This window comes from Ursus arctos, unplaced genomic scaffold, assembly GCF_023065955.2.
Source record: "Ursus arctos isolate Adak ecotype North America unplaced genomic scaffold, UrsArc2.0 scaffold_19, whole genome shotgun sequence".
Lineage (NCBI taxonomy): Eukaryota > Metazoa > Chordata > Mammalia > Carnivora > Ursidae > Ursus > Ursus arctos.
Window position 1 is genome coordinate 27354937 of NW_026622863.1, and position 15441 is coordinate 27370377.

Genomic DNA, 15441 nt, shown 5'->3' on the forward strand with positions numbered 1-15441 from the left:
ACTAGGATATAAGCTCTCCATAGAAGGGATGTTTATGTTTTTTGTTCTTGTTGGTGTTCATGGATATATGTCCCCAGCACTTATAATTGGTACATAGCAGGTCCTTAATAAATATTATATATATAATAAATATTTATATATGAGTATATATAAATATTTATATATTTATTTCTATATTATTATATATAATATATATTATTTAATAAATTATATTATTTAATAAATAAATATTATATATAAATATATAAATAATATATAATAATTATACACTATGTTAGAAGATGGTAAGTGCTACGGGGAAAAAAAAATAGAACAGGGCAAAGGGGATCCGGATTCCTGGGGGAAGGTTTGCAATTTAAAATGTGCTGGGCAGAGTAGGCTTCGTTGAGAGGTATCATTTGGCCAAAGACCTTAGGGAGGAAAGAGTGAGCTATGAGAGTCTAAGTGGTTAAAGGAGACAGATTGGTGGGCATCACTTCCAACTGTATAATTTAGTCTTGTCATATATTTCAAAATAAGTTTGAAATTTTAGCAAACGAAATTCCATTGATTATCATGGAATAATATGTATCAAAACTTCCTGTATTGTGTTCGTTAATGAAAGCTGTTCATCCTCACTATAACATCATAGAAATTTGCCCTTGAAAAACATTTGTTTTTTAAAAATTACAGATTCCAGGAAGGATGTTGTACCTTCTGTCGGGATCTCAGAATTGGAGATTAGAGCAGATAATTAGTATAAGCTTGTTAGAGAACTGGACTGTCATCTTGAGAAAGAGATATAAAGAATCTTCACAGAGCATTCAAAAGTGGAATTGTAGGTTTGCTCTTCAGAATCAGATTGCTTTTTTGAAAAAAAAGAAAAGCCAACAAACACCCAGCTGCTTTGATTCAAAAAAATAATGTTTGTCTCTGATGTGGAGTTCTGCAGTGCCAGCCATTTGAAGTCTAGAGGGCTTTGACATGAGCAGAATGAAAAGCCAAGAATATCTTCACTGTTAACTTGCAGTCTTGTGTTGCAGGCACACAAAAAGTCCCTGTGGACGATTGAACCCAGTGAAGGCATGGTGCCCCCGGAAACCGATGTTCAGCTGACACTGACGGCCAACCTGAACGACATCCTGACATTCAAAGACACGGTCATTTTGGACGTAGAAAATAGCAACACTTACCGGATTCCCGTCCAGGCTTCCGGAGTTGGTTCCACCATTGTCTCAGATAAGCCCTTTGCTCCAGAACTCAATTTGGGAGCACATTTTAGGTAGGGAGACATCCTGGACCGATTCTTATAGAGACTCCAGATGTTGCATTAGCTGAACATCAGCTCTACTTTGAAGAATTATTTTAAGTCAATAGAACTAGCATCTTCAGGCGCCACCGCCCCCCACCCTTTTTCCTGTCTTCACTCTCCCTCCAGATGGTACATTAGCCACAAGAAGACATTTCCTAGGCACGGCGTAGTGGAGTTCTCCAAGCCATGTCCCTCCACACTAGAGCAGAGACTTACAGAAGTGCATTTTTCTCTCAAATATACAGTGGCTTCTTTGTGACAGATTTAGAATCTCAACCATGACATCTGCTCTTTAATTTCAATGCACTGCTAATTCCTCTTCATGAATGTAGAAAATACAGATGCAACTTGGTGGTGACCTAAGTAGAGTAGAACTTGGAAGGTTAAACATTTATTGTATATTATCAGGTATTGCAAGGCCAGTAATTTTTCTGGTGTTATGTTCTCTGCTTGTCTCCCCTCCCAAGCACCAACAATTGAGATGGTTGCAATTAGCTCCACCTGAAAAGCTAGAGAATCTCCGTATTTAAATAAAAGGGGGTAGAGGATAGACATCTTTGAGCAGAATAGTCTAAATGCGGCTCTGAAAATGTATGAGGTTTGAATGCTAACAGTGGAGGATATATAGGGGGGTTTATTCATGGTTCCTCAGAGGAGTCACATGGCTGCAACTGGTCGACTCTTGGGGGCCAGTTGAATTTGGCCTGTCTGTTGCAATACTGTGAACAGATCTTAGAGGGGTGCTCCTGCCCTCTGGTGTAACAGGCCTTGAAACCAAGTTGGACACACTATACTTAGAGAAGATGTGCTTGACAAAAATCAGTTAAGGTCCTCCCCAAAACCCCATCCACACCTCCTTTCCTCTGCTCCATCTACAACACATGACACTTGATCGAAAATACATTAACCAACAGGCATGAAGTAACAGGGGAGTCAGTTGAATAGCATATGTTTTCAGAGAAGCATCCAATTACAGTTTTTGCATTCACTAGGTATAAAAATGCTCCTCTCCACCCATGTATTGACCATAAGCTAGGGCATTTTGTCATTGCGTACCAGACTCCTATTTCCAAATTTCTTGTTAAATGCACTCAAATATAATTATAGAAAACAATATACTGCATGCCAGACTTAATTACATGTTCTCCTTAGTCTACAAATAGTGTCAAATAGCCCCAAAGGATTTTCTGACACTTGCCTAGAAACGGAGCATTAGCTGGTAGTTGTCTATGAATGTAGAAGCAAACTGCAGCTTTTAGCTGCCAATTTCTCCTCTGGACAAACCCTGTGGTTATTCTTTTCACCATAAAATCAGGATGCCAGCAATCTCCAGGAGAAACATCAAAAGCAGGGGAGGGCAAACTGCAGCCCACTGCCTCTTTCTATAAATGAAGTCTTATTGGCACACAGCCGGGCCCATCCTATAGAGTTCTGTGGCTCCTTTCACACTACAATGGAGAGTTGAGTAGTCGTGACAGACCACGTGGCCCAAGAAGTCTGAAGTATTTATTATTTATCCCTTCGCAGAAACAGTTGGCCAACTTTTTGAACGTAAGGGTCTGAAGAAATACCCATATGCCACCTCTTCTGGTTGCATATTTTGGGGCCGCTCCCTTAAATTTTCAGAGCTTCTATTCCTTTATCTATAAATTAGGAGAAAAGATACTTATTATTAGGGGGTTGCTGTGAGGATTGAAATATATACCTACCATGTATACGTGACAGCACTGCCTACTTCATAAACAGTTGAATTCTTTATTATTTCCCTACAGCCTGGACTTAGCCATGAAGTCAGACTCCTCCAGGAAGCATGCTCTGTGGATGCGTACTTAGATAGAAGTGGTTACACCTGACAGTTGGCAAATACTCCTTATTATTTATCTGATGCTTCAACTTACTTATTATATATGATGCTATTTCTAAGGAGGAACAGAGGGGATGAAATCTCAAAGCCTGATAAAATTTTAAAAATAAAAAACAGTCCTGAGATGAGTTTTATCCCTGGAAAAAAAAATTTTTTAAATAAGCTTATAAATCAGTTTTTTTTTTTTTAATCCCAAAGAAAATCATGTTTGAGCCACCTCCAGGGTCTTAGAGATCACAGTGTCTCTCAAAGAGCCAGACAATCAAGAGGTTCTTAGTGAGTATTCATGGAATAGATGAATGAATGAACAAGTGAATTAATGAATGAAATAGTAGCATTTCTAAAGCACTAGTCTAAGAAAAATGACCAATCCAGCTGATGTTCTAGTCCATTGTACAGTACCCTTGAGCTTCGCTTGGGCTTGGTGGATATGTGTGGTTTCTCTTTGAAGTATCCTTCAAGTTGAGCTCCTCACAAGATATTTTAATCAGTCACAAGTTGAAATGTATTTTTCCTCCAGTAGGTATTTTGCTTTCCTTTCACTCCTCAGAATCATTTCTCATTAATAAGAGTGGTTTTCGCATGTGCTGTGTCTGTGTTCTGTGCTCCTTGCCTGGTGTTGGCAACTCAGGAACCAAACTCAGGTGCCGGACTCAAGTCTGTGGACTCCACAAGTAGATTCCACCTTGTCCCATTACTGTGGTGGCTCCTCGTAGCCTCATGATTTAGCCTTCCTAAAATTATAAAACTGATGTCTATTTCATCACTCACTTTTTTTTTTTTTAAGATTTTATTTATTTATTTGACAGAGAGAGAGACAGCCAGTGAGAGAGGGAACACAAGCAGGGGGAGTGGGAGAGGAAGAAGCAGGCTTCCAGCGGAGCATGGAGCCCAATGCGGGGCTCGATCCCAGGGACCTGGGATCACGCCCTGAGCTGAAGGCAGACGCTTAACAACTGAGCCACCCAGGCGCCCCTTCATCACTCACTTTTTAAAATACTTTAGAAGAGTAAATTCCAAGAGTGTAGAGCTGAACAGAACACTCCAGAGCAGAGTCCTCTCAATCCCTGCCTCTTCTTTTCCAGCCTGGACACCTGTTATTACCGCTTCAAGTTAACCAACAAGGGACGTCGGGTCCAACAATTGTTCTGGATGAATGAAGATTTCTATCCGCAGGACAAGCTGAGCAAGAAGGGCCTGGCTAAGAAGGGTCTTGCTAAGAGCCAGCCCCAACCCCAGTGTTCCCAGGAGTCCAGGGCTCCCCCAGGCCCCGTGTTTCAGCTCCACCCCGTCAGAATGGAGCTGTACCCAGATCAGACGATCGATGTGATACTCGAAGGCTATTCTGCTACTCCCAGGGTAAGAGGACAGCACATTTAGGAGCTATTTTTCTCCTAAATAAATCTTTGCTCTATCTGTTTCTTAGGAGAATCCCTTGACATTTATCTGAAGAAAGGATGTGGTTTCTCACGGTTTTCACACAGCACGGAGTTACCATGGCAGCACCCATTGCTTTCAGGGTTCAGCTCTGCTCAATTTTCTGTTTGTTTCTACAGCTACCATGAACCCAACCTTAAAATACCATTTCAAGGAGGTTCTCATCCCCAGGGTCAGCGGGGACCATCCAGCAAGTTTCTGGCAGGGGGACATCCAGCGTTCAGCCAAAGCTAAACCTCCTCTTAACACTTAGCAATATTAATTTCGTATTTATTCAAAAAGGATGTTTTTAGAGACACTCTCAGCCACCTCTCCTATCCAGGGATTGGGACATCCTTGGTCCCTTCCCTCTCAACCTGACACAACAGCTTCCTATTTATAACCATCATCTTTTTACGTGTCAATTAAAAAGCTGAGTTATTGTCAGCAGCTCCGATGTCCTGCTCATCTTTATATCATCACTATTCTGCTTTAAACATTTAGGCAGTTCCAAATCATTGTCTGTTTATTCCTATTCCCTTGTGGAAATTGGAAAGCATCAAAAAAATAAAAGAAACTTCCTAAATCACTCCTGAGCCTCTTCTACCTCACAGATGCAGGCTTTGTGGTTGGGAAATGATCATGCTTGAGCTCCTGCTGGAGTCACTGAAGTAGGAGGGGATACCGAACTTTTTCCTCATGAAATAGGAAACGATACAAATTTGTCTCCCAGCAGACACGATGGGAAAGCCCGTCCTGGGCCTCAGCTCCTTTAGGGTCACAGACTTTATTTCCTTTACCTTGTTTCTTTGCAGAGCATTTTCAGGCAAAATACATCTTTAGTGCAAAAACAAAAACAAAAAGATTATTTCCCATCATGGAGTAAATAATTTACTCTTTCTTTCTGTTATCCAGGGATTCAGCCAACTTTTACTAAGTATGTATCCATGACAAACACCATGCTAGGCACTGAGGATGCAGAGATGAATAGAACACAGCCCCTCATCGCAAGACACTGGCAGCCTGTTGCAGGAGAACATTTACAATGTTATCAAGAGCCGATCATATTTTTAAAGGCATTAAATCAGAGCAGCTGGGATTCTAAATTCAGTTTAAGATTTACTAAAAGCTTCCCAGAATGTTCTTCCCTGTTGTAGTACATAATTGAGAAGAGACTTGAATTCATTAACATCCAAAACCTGAGTACTCTTCAATATAAGCTAATCGTGATATCACTTCACTGTAGGCCCTTTGTACTTTATAAAAATCTGGTCCTCTTGGGTCCAAAGAAATACTGGTTTCTATAGCATGATTTTTAAATATTCAAGAATGAAAGGCAAAATTTTTCTAGCCATAGCTCCTGATTAGCTCAATAAGAAATCATGTATCTACCATTGAACTATAAGCCCAGGAAGGGTTTTACCTGCCTTGTCTGTCACTGTTCTGTACATCTAGCTCCTAACAGTCCTGATACATAATACATGTTGAACTGAATGTAGATCGATCGTGTCCTCAGGAGCAGTCAGAAACCAACACAGGATCCATCCAGGATGTATTCGACCAATCAGACTTGAATAATAGTGTGACAGAGAGCAATCCCTGAAATGCATTGCTCAGAAAAATGTGCTTTTTCCCTGGTGTCTCCAGGCAGGTAGTTGAGAATTAGCTTGCTGATTGTTAAGAAATGAGTTTTCTGAGCTATGGATGTTCCAGAAGTGCCGGTATATCTCCTCTACAGATCGTCAAAGAAAAGCTGGTGTGCCATGCTATGATCGGGGCGCAAAAGGGGAAGAGCTTGGTGATGACTGTGGATATCCTCTGTGAGTTCATAGCGCCGCTTATCCAGCTCTCCACCAAACAGCTCATATACCGACTGGAGAAGGTCAGTGCGGCTTGCTGCCCGGGGTGGGTGCAGTAGGGGTCAGCGTGTTCACATTTTCAACTTGGAAGCTAAATTAATGGGAAGCCTGTTAACACCTACACCCAGCCAATGTTTTTTTAAGCTTTCAAGGCCAATACACATTCAACTAAAACTTCTGAATCTAAACCTACCTTCTTCTGAAATGTAAATTGCTATGGAAATTCTACTTCCATCATTCCTGATTTAGAAGACCAAAGTAAGTGAAGGGGTATTCCAGGGAACTGAAAATGCATTTTAGTTGATCCTTTTACTCTAACTAGATTAAATAAACATTGCAGTATAGAAAGGGTTGGAGTAGAATTATTGATAATTATAATAATCAGTAAGAATAGCTGCCACTAGCAACCTCTTTGACTTCAGCCATAGCAACTTCTTACTAGACATGTTGCCGGGGGCAAGGGAAATAAAAGCAAAAATAAACTATTGGGACTTCATCAAGATACAAAGCTTCTGCATAGCAAAGGAAATGATCAACAAAACTAAAAGGCAGCCTACAGAATGGGAGATGATATTTGCAAATGACATATCTGACAAAGGGTTAGTATCCAAAATCCACAAAGAACTTATCAAACTCAACACCCAAAAAATGAATAATCCAGTTAAGAAATGGGCAGAAGGCATGAATAGACACTTGTCCAGAAAAGGCATCCAGATAGCTAACAGACACATGAAAAGATGCTCAACATCACTCGGCATCAGGGAAATACAAATCAAAACCACAACAGGATACCACTTCATACATGTCAGGATGGCTAAAATTAACTCAGGAAACAACAGGTGTTGGTTAGGATGCAGAGAAAGGGGAACCCTCTTGCACTGTTGGTGGGAATCCAAACTGGTGCAGCTACTCTGGAGAACAGTATGGAGGTTCCTCAGAAAGTTGAAAATAGAGCTACCCTATGACCCAGCAATTGCACTACTAGGTATTTACCCAAGGGATACAAAAATACAGATTTGAAGGGGTACATGCACCCCAATGTTTATGGCAGCATCATCAACAATAGCCAGACTATGGAAAGATGCCAAATGTCCATCAGCTGATGAATGGATAAAGAAGGTATGATATATAGATATATATAAATCACAATATAAATATATATATCACATATGTATAAATCACACACATATATAGTGATATATATTTAAAATTGAATATTACTCAGCCATCAAAAGGAACGAAATCTTGCCATTTGCAATGACATGGATAGAGCCAGAGAGTATAATGCTAAGTGAAATAAGTCAGTCAGAGAAAGACAAATACCGTAAGATTTCACTCATATGTGGAATTTAAGAAACAAAACAGATGAATATATGGGAGGGGGAAAAGAAGGAGAGAGGGAAACAAATCAGAAGAGACTCTTAATGACGGAGAACAAACTAAGGGTTGATGGAGGGAGGTGGGTGGGTAATGGACTAGATGGGTGATGGGCATTAAGGAGGGCTCTTGCGATGAACACTGGGTGTTGTACATAAGTGATGAACCATCGAATTCTTCTCCAGAAATCAACATTGCACTGTACGTTAACTAACTAGAATTTAAATAAAAATTTGAAAAAAGAAAAAAAAAAAAAGAGTAGCCACCACTTAACTGATTGATATGCACTGGCATCAAGCTGTGCTCCCTACATACACTTTCCCAGTTGTTTTCTCACAACAATCTATGCTGTAGCTTCTGTTGTCATTCCCATCACACTTGTGTGAGGAAATGGAGATGCATGTTAAGCTGTTATGCAGATCACCTAACACTGCCTGAGAATGATCAACTTAAACTGTTTGATTCACACTCTTTAATTTATGTGGCTATAAATGCCCATGACTTTATATGGCCATTAGAGACAAGCAATGAATGGAGGAGGCCAAGGACGGGAAAGCTAGGAATGGCTGCTGCTTGGGGCAGGGAGTCAGGATGGTGAGGAGGTGGGGGCCACATCCTGCTGACTTCCATCCTAGAATTATGTGTGATCCCAAACAGATATGTAGGCAATGACTCTTCCAAGTTGAAGACTGGATTGGTGCTGGAAATCTGGTAAACCAGCCCGACATAGTCAAAGCTAAGAGACTGGTTGAGGTTATAGACCGTAAACAAATTATTAAAATTTAGTTGTTTAAGATTCAGTTTTAAACAGTGCTAAGGAGAAAAGATAAAAGGTGTTGTGAGGGGCGCCTGGGTGGCACAGCGGTTAAGCAACTGCCTTCGGCTCAGGGCGTGATCCTGGCGTTGTGGGATTGAGCCCCACATCAGGCTCCTCCACTATGAGCCTGCTTCTTCCTCTCCCATTCCCCCTGCTTGTGTTCCCTCTCTCGCTGGCTATCTCTATCTCTGTCGAGTAAATAAATAAAAAAATCTTAAAAAAAAAAAAAAAAGGTGTTGTGAGAACATGCCTCAGAGACGTGGCCGTATATGTACATGTGGTCATAGACAGCTTTCTTCAGCAAGGGCCTTGAGTTGAGACTTGAAGGAGAAGTAAAAGTTAGTCTGGTGATGAGGGAAGGACAAGGAATCATAGGCAGAGGGAACAACACATGCGAAGGGCCTGAGTTAGGAAAGAGCTCGGTGAGTATACAGAACTGAACGGCCATCTTAGAGAATGTGCCTGGATTAACACAAGGTCCATCTAGAGAAAATGGGCAGAGGCCAGATGAGTTTGGCATGACTGTGAGGCATGTTCTTGACTTTGGGTTTTGTTCTGGTTGGCCATTGGAGGGCTGTAGGGAGGGAGAGGAGTGACATGGTCAGATTTATTCATTGGAACAGTCATACTAGCTGCCGAATGGAGTATTTATCAAGGCCTACCGGGTACCAGGCACTGTGTTGAGAGCTAGGGATATAACAGTGAGAATAGTCCCTCCCAGATGAACTTCACAGCCAACTGGGAACACTAAGTATTAAGGAAGCTGTTGTTCCATAGTGTGGGACATACAGAATCAAAGCTAAGTCCTAACACAGTGCCATACAGGTGGACTAAGTTTGGCAGTGCTTAACTCATTATGGGGCAATCAACAAGGAACCCTTTTGTTACCTGGAGGCTTGCAGGAGAATGTTCAAGACCATTGATTCTGGTAGTGGATTCCATTATATTTTGTTCATATTAAATATCTATTGAGTATCCACCAGGGATAAAGTGCTCAGCTAGGAGGTGAATAAGGGAAGTTATGGTCAAGTAGAGAAGGTGAGGGGCGCCTGGGTGGCACAGCGGTTAAGCGTCTGCCTTCGGCTCAGGGCGTGATCCCGGGCGTTATGGGATCGAGCCCCACATCAGGCTCCTCCGCTAGGAGCCTGCTTCTTCCTCTCCCACTCCCCCTGCTTGTGTTCCTTCTCTCACTGGCTGTCTCTATCTCTGTCAAATAAATAAATAAATCTTTAAAAAAAAAAAAAAGTAGAGGAGGTGAGATGTACAAGTTCACTTCAAGCCAGCAGAGAATTTCTGAGCACTTACATCATATGGCAGCAAAGACACAGCAGAACCCTGGCTTAATGGGCTGGTGGGGAAAATAGACACTGAAGAAGTAGAATGCGGGTTTCAGTGACAGGATGGGCAACGAACTGTGACAAGCTCCATGAGACATATAAAAATTAATGTGACACGAATTCCTGCTACAGTTATTACGTTTTCATTGCTATATCTTAAAATCTTCCTTTTAAAGTAATCAGGAAAGATATTTATTAGTAACAGCTGCACCAAATTTGGTGGCATCGTATTTCCTCTCAATTTGGTTATTCAGAAAAAAATCAGTGAGTATTTATTGAATATTTTATGCAAGGCATTACAGTGTATGTTAAATATGCAGCCTGGTTTCTTATTAGATTTTTTTTCCTAAGCCCATAAACACTCATAAAAATGTGTGCGTGGAGTTCCTTTTCTTCTTTTTATATCCTTAAGCCTTGGGTTTTTTTTTAATTCTTGTTTAAATCTCTGTTTGAGTTTATCACTAGAATAAAAGAGCAAATATTTGAATATGGCAGCAACATATTGAATTAAAAAACAAATTATCACAACTCTGTGTTCGTTTGTTTTTGCCCTTCTTTTCTTCCCCCCAAATATCATAATGGTGAATTATGTCCAACTACTGTATTTTTCATTGTTTATTTCCCACTCAAATGTAAGCCACATCAGGGACGATGAAGAAATGCAACTTTATTACCCAGCATGCACAAGAGGGCTGTTGGTGTTGGTGTTCAGATTTAATTACGTAACACCCAGTTATCTGTCCTGTCTCATTTGGGGCTTGAGGCAGCGGATCTGATTTAGGCCATTAGACTATAATGATACCAACCCTGCCTGTGGGAAGAATTTTTCTATAACCGCTTCCTCAGATATGATCTACTTTATAGCTATGGTACCATTCACAAGCCACACAGATGAAGCCACATCTCTGCGGAATTGAAAAGGTCAACTGAAAGTAGCAGCCAGCTTGCTTCATGAAGTCCAGCAGCAAATCCTGTCTCCTGATATTTGGGGAGACAAACAACCCAGAGAGAAGGGGTCATTTTAAAATAGAATGGCTCTGTGTGCATCGACTCCTTCTCATCGCTGACCTCTAAATGGCCTCTTGCCAAAACCAACCAAGTATGGCTTCTTTGCGTCAAAGCTTCCTGCAGTGACACAGCAGCCTGAAGGAAGGTCACTGGGTGGACAGCCTTTGTGTGGCCCAGAAGTGCTGCTTCATCCCTCCCCCAGACTGTAGTATATCATCTGCAAACACAAGGTGAATTCAGTACCTGTATTACCATGTCAGAGGGAGGGAGACCATGCCTGGCATCTCATGGGAAGTGCCAGACTGAACCCCTGAAGGAACTCCGGGCCTGCACAGGGGACCAGTGGAGCACAGCTGAGGCAGGAGCTTGAGCCAACTGTTAAGGACTGAGCATTTGTGTGTGTCCCCCCCCCCCCCCCAAATTCATATATTGAACTCCCAATCCCCAATGTGATGATGTTGGAGGTGGAGCCTTTGGGAGGTGATTAAGTCATGAAGACAGAGCCCTCAGGAATGGCATTAGTGCCCTGAAGAGTAGAAACAGAGACAAGAGACACGGCCCTCTCAGCCATGTGAGGACACAGAAAACAGCCATCTAAAGCCAAACACGGGATCTGCTGGCACCTGGGTCTTGGCCCTTCCAGCCTCCGGAACTCTGAGACCTAATGTCTGTTGTTTAAACCGGCCAGTCTATGGCGTTTGTTACAGCAGCCCAGACTGACAGACACACCGTGGGCGCCGGTTCCCCAAGCTCCTCAGAGCCTGAGCCGGGGGGCCAGGAGCCACAGCAGAAGGAAGACTGTGTTGAACAAAGAAGCAGAGACAGAGTTTGACCAAAATATAGAATCAGAAGGATTTAACTGAAATTGGAACAAGGAGAAAAAGCGAATCAAAACAATGAGGCCTGGTGAAAACAGGCTAGAGTTGCGAGAATGATTGGAAGGAGGCTGTCTTTGGAAGCCGAGATTGAGGAGTCTGGTTGCCTCCTGCTGATATTAAAGGACCCCCTTTCCAAAGCACACAAGAAATAACACGGACTCCGACATCAGAATGAGAAAAATGTTCAGCTAAAGATCCATTTCTGATACTTTCTCCAGTTGAAAAATTAAATTTGATGCATCTAAGAAAGTGAAAATATGCTTCTAAATCAACTATCCCAGTGTTATCAGGAAAAATGCACAGGAAATAGTTATTAGCGTTTGTCACTATAACAATATATTATTGCAAATGTATAAATTTTTACAAATTGAAAATTTTAAGCATAGAAAAAATGTTGTATAAGGAAAATATTTTGTTCAATATAATGAGGCACAGCTTCTTCTACAAGATTTCACTAATTTATTAGACTTTGTTTTATGATACTGGAAACTTACTATAGTAACAGTACTATCCAGAGGCTTGGCTCTATAGGTGTTTTTACCCTGGCAACAAGAGAGTAAGAAATCTAATCTCTGTTTTCTGGCTTATGTAGGATCACTTTTCAGTAGTCCACTATAAATTCCAAACGATTTATCTAAATCTGTTCAAGGGTAGGGGGAAGACAGAGAAAGAGACAGCAAGGAGGGGCAGGGAAGGCTAATTCTGCTGTTAACAGTGAATATGAGACTTTGGTTGCTAAAGCTTACTATGTTTACCAGAACTCACTTTCCTCTTTTTCCTCTTTTGCAGAAACCTAACACTATCCTGGAACCTGATTACCAGCCCTTGGTCATGAAGAATATTTCCACCCTGCCCGTGAATGTGTTACTTTCAACAAACAGACCCTTCTTTATCTGTGAGACTGATAAATCTCCCCTGCCATTAACTCCTGAGGTAAGTTGACAGAAGGCTGTCCTAACAAGCTCCTAGGAGAGTTGTGTGTATGACAAAGGAAGAGAATAATGTCAGTGTACTACCTAATTTCGGTCCAGACAAAGAGAAAGAATTCAAGAAACAAAGAGGAAAGAATACAGAAACTTTTAAATCTCATAAACTCCAATGTCAATCAAATATTATTAATGATGTAAGAACTTTGGCTCGTTATGATGACCCTTCATTCCTGCCCATTGCAATCTTTAGAAAACAGCGACTTCCCGCTAATGATAATAGAGATCTTTTAATTCTGCTTTCTCAAATCTACCAAAGCTCCATACTTTCGGCCACAGGAAATAGCCAAAACCCAGTCCCTAGACCAGGGAGCCCATCTCCAGATACTAAGAAATCTGAACCAGCCTGAAGGAGGAGGCTGTGAACTTATTGAGCCACCAGCCTGACTGAGGGTGCAGTATTCTCGAAACATCCCCACAAGATCAGCCCTGTGATCCTTTACTGGATGCCAGGGGAAATGGCCGGGCAATGGGGTAGATGGCACTGCAGAGCTGTAGGGAAGGGGTGAAGGAGAAACCAGATCCACACACCGTTGTGTTCGGCCTCCCAGTCTAGAGAGACAGCTCATGAAGAAGTGGTATAAAGGAGGAAGGGAGGGCGGGCAGTGATAGTGAGATCTCAGAAGAGGGAGCCTGTGACTGAAGATTTGCTGCGAGCCTCACTCAGGGAGATGGATCTTGCAGGGAGAGAGGGGACAGAGCTGCAGAGGGTTGTAGACAGCGCCCAACTGGTGGCTGTAAACTGCACCACCACAACCCCCCCCCCCCCCCGCCCCAGTTCTTTAGTGGGTTTCGTTTAAGTCTGAGCTGGGGGGAAAAAAACAAAAACAAAAAAACAGCTAGATCTTTGTATAGAGAAATAAAAGGCAGAAGAGGCAGAAGAAAAAACTGCTGCCAGGGAACCTACCCAAGGAAGAAGACTGAAAGTATAAATGTTGTTCTCTACAGTTTCAAAGAAGTGATAGGTGATATGACCTGTCTTTTAAAAAAACTTGAAGATGAGCTACGGGTGTTCTAAGTGGAGACAAAGGCTAAACTCACAGAGGAGAGGAGAACAAATGGATGACAAAATGGAAATTCAGACATGAACAGCTTTCTCAGTCTGGGTGGTAGATCAGACCCACTCTCTTGTCCCTCCTGAAACCTTAAGTTTAAAGTAGAAATGTTCAGAAGGAAAGAAGCCCAGAACAATAAAATAAAGGGGGGAAGAGGATGGGTATAACCAAATAATGAGAGATTTAAACAAATTCTAGAAGATAGAATGAGGATGGAATGGGTTGACAAAAAGACACAAAAACCTGCATTCTAGAAAATTCTCCAGTGACCCCGCAAAGATGGGGGAATCATTCAGCCTAAGTAGCCTAGGCTCAGAGGCAACAAGTGTGAGGAAAGCACTGGTACTAGAGGGATTCCATGTACATTAGACAGCAGTCCCACCTGACCCCACACAAAAAATATGGGCAGCTGGCTCTTATCCCAAGACCTAAAGATAAGTGCCCCTCCCCAGAGAAATTGATCAAAATGTCAGGGGAAATTTAATGTTTCTAGTGTGAGTTTCAGCACTTCAGCATAATGCCTGGTGTCTGGGGTATGATCATCCCCTCTTTGCCTAAGGAAGCTGTTCTGTGGACCAGCCCTGTGATACAAATTGAGACATGGCAGCCTCGGCATTATTAGGATGCCAGGTTGGGTCAGGAACTACTGCTTCTGGTAGTAACTCTTGTAGCACAGTCTGACCTTTCATATTATTTGCATGTGTAACTTTAATGAAAGCATACATATAGTTTAAAAAAATAAAGAGCTCCTACAAATCAGCAGGAAAAATACCTACAGCCCAATAGGAAAATAGGCAAAGGAAATGAACAGAGTTCACAGAAGGAAAAATAAAACAGTTCTTAAACATATGAAAATGTGCTCCACCTTCATCACGTTAGAAGAAATGCAAATTAAAACTACCACGAAACACATTTTTTTCCTATCAGATTGGCAAAGAGCAAAAATTGGTTAGTGCTGTGTGTTGGGAGGGTATGTGGAAACAGGCAGTCCCACAATGTTGGGGAAGGTATACATCAGAACACAATATGGCTGCAGCCATCAAAATTTTAAATGCCCATACCCTTTGACCTACTTATTCTACTGCTAAGAATTTACCCTTTAGCTGAATTTACCCTTCAGCAAGGATGTTCAGTGCAACATTGATTATAAGAGCAAAAGGTTGGGAGCCAATATCCATCAGCAGGAGATTGGCTAAATCAATATTGGCAGAATTTTATGATAGAATAAAATGCAGCTACAGGGCAATGCCATACGCACTGATGGGTGATCTCCCAGTGAAAAAAGCAAATTGCAGAATAAGAGTGCATAGTATGCTAGCATATGTATAAAACTTTTAAAAATACATATATGAAAATGATTTTATATCCATACAATATCTCCAACAAGGATATGCAAGACACTTGTAATCTTGGTTACTTCAGGGGAGGGGAACTAGTTGGCTTGGTTAAGGGGTTTAGATTTTTTAAAGTAAGGTCATACCTTGTCCTGGGACAGAACGTTATGGAATATTCAACAGAGAGACATATCTTAGTGAAGTTCCTGGTCTTACTGA

General features: G+C 41.6%; 1 protein-coding gene across 1 annotated transcript in view; it reads left to right on the plus strand.

Moving 5' to 3' along the window:
- The window catches only part of HYDIN (HYDIN axonemal central pair apparatus protein), a 375249-nt gene that overhangs the window by 205546 nt on the left and 154262 nt on the right, over positions 1–15441 (plus strand). The window contains exons 19-22 of the mRNA XM_057314225.1: positions 1023–1261; positions 4241–4514; positions 6310–6453; positions 12637–12780. Coding sequence (XP_057170208.1) covers positions 1023–1261; positions 4241–4514; positions 6310–6453; positions 12637–12780 — 801 coding nt within the window. The remainder of the gene's footprint in view (positions 1–1022; positions 1262–4240; positions 4515–6309; positions 6454–12636; positions 12781–15441) is intronic.